Source organism: Paroedura picta, chromosome 4 (assembly GCF_049243985.1).
Source record: "Paroedura picta isolate Pp20150507F chromosome 4, Ppicta_v3.0, whole genome shotgun sequence".
In the NCBI taxonomy this organism is placed as follows: domain Eukaryota; kingdom Metazoa; phylum Chordata; class Lepidosauria; order Squamata; family Gekkonidae; genus Paroedura; species Paroedura picta.
The window spans coordinates 145,689,101-145,692,860 of NC_135372.1; the positions used below are offsets into that span (position 1 = coordinate 145,689,101).

Here is a 3,760-nt window from a genome sequence, read left to right on the forward strand (position 1 = left end):
TCTCGCCTCCGGGGCTGACCCCCTCACCAGCCACCGCGCTCCTTCGCTGTTGTGCAGATGGCCAGGATCTCAAGGCAGGACCCCCAGAAGCCCCTTTGAGGGTTTGGGGGCCTCTCTCCTCCGCAGTGGGATGGCCACATTGACAGAAGTCTCTCCCTCCCAGGATATTCTGTGTGGCCAGGACTGGTGGCAAGCAGAGGCCAGGGAAAGGCAGGGTAGCCCGCAGGAAGGCGGCCAGGCCCTGGGCTCATGAAGAGCTTGGTTTGTCTCTTTCTTTTCATCCCAAGAGCCAAGAGAAATGTTAGCTTTGTTTCTGGGTGACATTAAAAGCCTGCCTCTGGTGACCTCTGGCCTTGGTCTCTTCCCTCGGCATTCTGGCTGCTTCCTTCCATTCTTTCATGGGTGTGTGTGTGTGTGTATGTGTGTGTGTGTTTCAGCTCGTCCTCCCTGTCCCCTGTGCACAAGGGCCCTGCGAGGCAGCCACCAAGGCAAAGGGTCCTGGCAGGGTTCTGCTGCCATGCCTGGCGGTGATGAAGGAGGAACTCCATGGAGCCGCCCTGTCCACCCAACCTGGGCTCTTGCCCGGAGCCTGGCCAAATGCAGCCCACCCAATAGCAAGAGACCATCCTTCTTGTTGGACAGGCAACAGGGCAGGAGGGGCTGGATCTTCCCAGCGGGGTCCTTCTGAGCCCCTGGATATGTGCAGGATCAGGTGTATTGAGCCCGTCTCCCCTCTGTCAGCGGCATCTGGCCAGGAGGCACAGGGGATGATGCACACAGCACGTTCGCCCCCAAACAGCCTGTACACTGGAGGCCTTGGGTGGGACCCTGCCAGAAAGACCAGCTTTCTCACTGAATTATTTAGAACAACCATTAGCCATCTTCCTCCTTTGCAGAATGCAGGGTCCCACCCGTGGCATTTTAACGGCAAGGCCTCCATATAAGCAATAACAAATAACAAAGTATAACCCCCGTAAAAAGTCACAATTTAAAAAATCCCATCAGGACCGCCAACAATCCACCAAATTGCACTCCTAAACAAAACCTCTTTAGCGGCCTCCTGAAGACGGACATGGAAGGAAAGAAGTCAGGGCCCCTAATTGTGGCCCGGGACCTAATGGTGGGTCCCTAATTGTGGCCCGGGTCCTTCCACTTCTAACAGCAGAGAGGTCATCTAAAATGGCCAGTAAACAAATTGGATCCTCTGCGCACACCGTCCTGTCCGAGGACAGCATGAGGAAGAACGTGCTGCAGCCGCCCCCCCCCCCCGGGACTGCTGTGTGGGGCCACGCCAGGAAAAACCAGCCCCTGAGCAACCCCCCCCCCCCAGCAGGACAGCCAGCCTGACAAGCCCAGGCCCAGTGGTTACAAGCGCATAGAGGGGGCCCCTGTGGGCCAAGGGACTCTGATCCCCCCAAACACCAGCCAGTGGGGCAAGAAAGTATCCCTTCGTTTCTTGGCTTTATTCACAGTCAAGCTGCTTTCTCAGTGAGGCGCAAGGGGGACCCCACGGGGTCAGATCACTGCAGTCCAAGGGGGAGAGACAGAAAATGCAACGGAAGAGGCCGAGGATGGCGGCGCTCTGATGCACCTGCTGGACCAGAGGGGGACCTTCGCACCCCGCCTGGAGTACGCGACCCCCGGCGGCCTGATGAGCAGGACTCAAGCTGCCCAAGCAGCCATGGCCTGTGGCGGGGGCGACCGTCCTCCCCGCGCCCTAGCGCTGCAGGCCCGCGGGTGGCCAGCTCGGCCGGGCGCCAAATCGTAGCGGGGCGCGGCTGCGGGGCCTGGGCCTGGGCCGGCGCGGGGCCGCCGTCGGGGGGCGGGCGGCTGGGCGAGCCGGGCGCGGGGCCGCCGTCGGGGGGCAGGAGGCTGGGGGAGCCGGGCTCGGGGCTGCCGTCGGGGGGCGGGGGGCTGGGTGGGCCGGGCTCGGGGCCGCCGTCGGGGGGCGGGGGGCTGGGTGGGCCGGGCTCGGGGCCGGCGTCGGGGGGCGGGGGGCTGCGCTCGGGGCCGGGCTCGGGGCTGCCGTCGGGGGGCGGGGGGCTGCGTGCGGCGCGCTGCTCCTTCTTGAGGCGCCGCCGGGCGTTGGCGAACCAGGTGGAGACTTGCGTGAGGCTCATGCGGCTGCCCAGCGCCAGCAGCACCTTCTCGCCCTTGGTGGGGTAGGGGTTCCGCCGGTGCCGGCCCAGCCACGCCTTCAGCGCCGCCGTGCTCTCCCGCGACGCCGCCGCCGACGCTTTCGCCCGCCACGCCTCCTCGACCACCACCACGCCCGGCGGGGCCGCGGGCCAGTAGCGGGCCGGGCCGGGCGCCTCGCCCGGGGCCGAGACCTGCAGGGGCCGAGAGGGAGACCGGGCGGACGTCAGGCGGGCCCGCGGGCGGCATTTGCCTTGGAAGCGCCCCCCCGCCTCACCCCCCAAAGAAAGCCGGCCCGGAGGAGGTCGCCCTGCCGCTTTCCTTGCCTGCCCCAGCGGCCCTGACGGCGAGCCTTGCGCCCACCCCCTGGGGTGCCAGTTTGGAGCCGCGGCATGCAGAGCCCCCCCCCCTCCCCGAGCGCCCAGCCTTGGCGTCTCCGGCCTGCCGCTGCCCCCCCCCCCCCGGGGTCCTTGGAAGGGCGAGCCGGAGCCCCGAGCCGCCGACCAGAAGGCTCCGCTCCGGAGCAGGCGGCGACCGGGGGGATTGGCGTGCGTCGGCCTTGCGTCCCCGGGTGTTTGTTCTCCAGGGGCGGCCTGGCTCCACTTCCTTTGGGTCGTGCCCCCGAGACCAGACTAAGGCTGGCCCACGCTCTGCGCCTCCCACCGCCCCGCCGGGCCTGCCCGAGAGGGGGCTTCCCAGAGGCCCGGGAGCCAAGAAGCCCCTCTGCAAGAGGGAGGGGGGCCTTGGACCACCCACCCGTCTAGGACTCCGGGGATTCGGGGCCCTTCTCGGGGTGCGCCATGGCGCTGCCTTCCCCCTTAAGCAGCCGGTCCCAAGCTTGGCGGTCTAACCGCAAGTGGCCGGATGCGGCCGGCCGGCAAGGAGGACCAGGCCCCGTCTGGGAGATCCTTCGGCCGCCCTTTGGCCCCTGGCTCAGGGCCTGCGGGAGAGCGGACCCTGTGAGAGCTGCCCCTGGGGGAACTGCCCAGGCAGAAAACAGGGCTCCCAGTCAGCCGGCCCCTGCGGTCAGCTTCAGGCGGCCAGACTGGAGTGCCCCCCCCCCAAAAAAAAGCCAAGGAGGAAAGGACCCAGCGCCCCAGGAGGACTCCCCCCTCCAATCTCCCGACTTGCTTACCGGCTGGGCAAAGAGGCCGAGGGGTGGTGTGGGCAGGATGCCACAGCACGGGAGGGCAGGGTAGGCACAAGGGAAGTGGGGCAGAGGGGGAAGGTGGGTCCCCAAAGCCCTCCAGATATCCTCCAGGTCCCCCGGGCCAGCAGGCAGCCCCCACGGAGGTCCTGATGCCATGCTGTACAGGTGGCCGGCGGCCAGTTTGAGGGCAGTTTTTATAGGGTATGGGGCTGATTGACAGCTGATTAGGGGGCATTAGCAGGGGCGCATCTTATATTAAAGGGCCTGCCCCCGAGACCACAGCTGGCGCTGCCACCTCTCTGCCCTGGCCCCGGGCCAAGAGGTGCTCAGAGGGTGAGGATCCGGCCTCCCCCAGCCCCGGCAGAAGTTCTGGTCCCTCCCAGCGGTTTGTGGTGTTCTTTCCCAGTTGCCCTTGACCCTCTGCAAGGCCGGAGGAGATCTGTGTGCCAAGGAGACATTTTACTCCTTGTCGTG

General features: G+C 66.5%; 1 protein-coding gene across 1 annotated transcript; it reads right to left on the reverse strand.

Moving 5' to 3' along the window:
* Positions 1 to 1,520: 1,520 nt before the first annotated feature.
* On the reverse strand, positions 1,521 to 3,442 carry LOC143836696 (uncharacterized). Its single transcript, XM_077336240.1, has 2 exons — positions 3,272 to 3,442; positions 1,521 to 2,330 (listed from the first exon to the last, which is right to left on the reverse strand). The coding sequence occupies exons 1-2, from the start codon at positions 3,440 to 3,442 to the stop codon at positions 1,521 to 1,523; spliced, it is 981 nt and encodes a 326-aa protein (XP_077192355.1).
* Positions 3,443 to 3,760: the final 318 nt, after the last annotated feature.

What these genes read in the sequence shown, in the direction of transcription:
- LOC143836696 (XM_077336240.1), bottom strand. Translation starts at nt 3,442, where the DNA reads ATGGCATCAGGACCTCCGTGGGGGCTGCCTGCTGGCCCGGGGGACCTG. An exon ending in TCGGCCTCTTTGCCCAGCCG is followed by an intron (nt 2,331 to 3,271) that starts GTAAGCAAGTCG and finishes CGGCCCCTGCAG; the next exon opens with GTCTCGGCCCCGGGCGAGGC.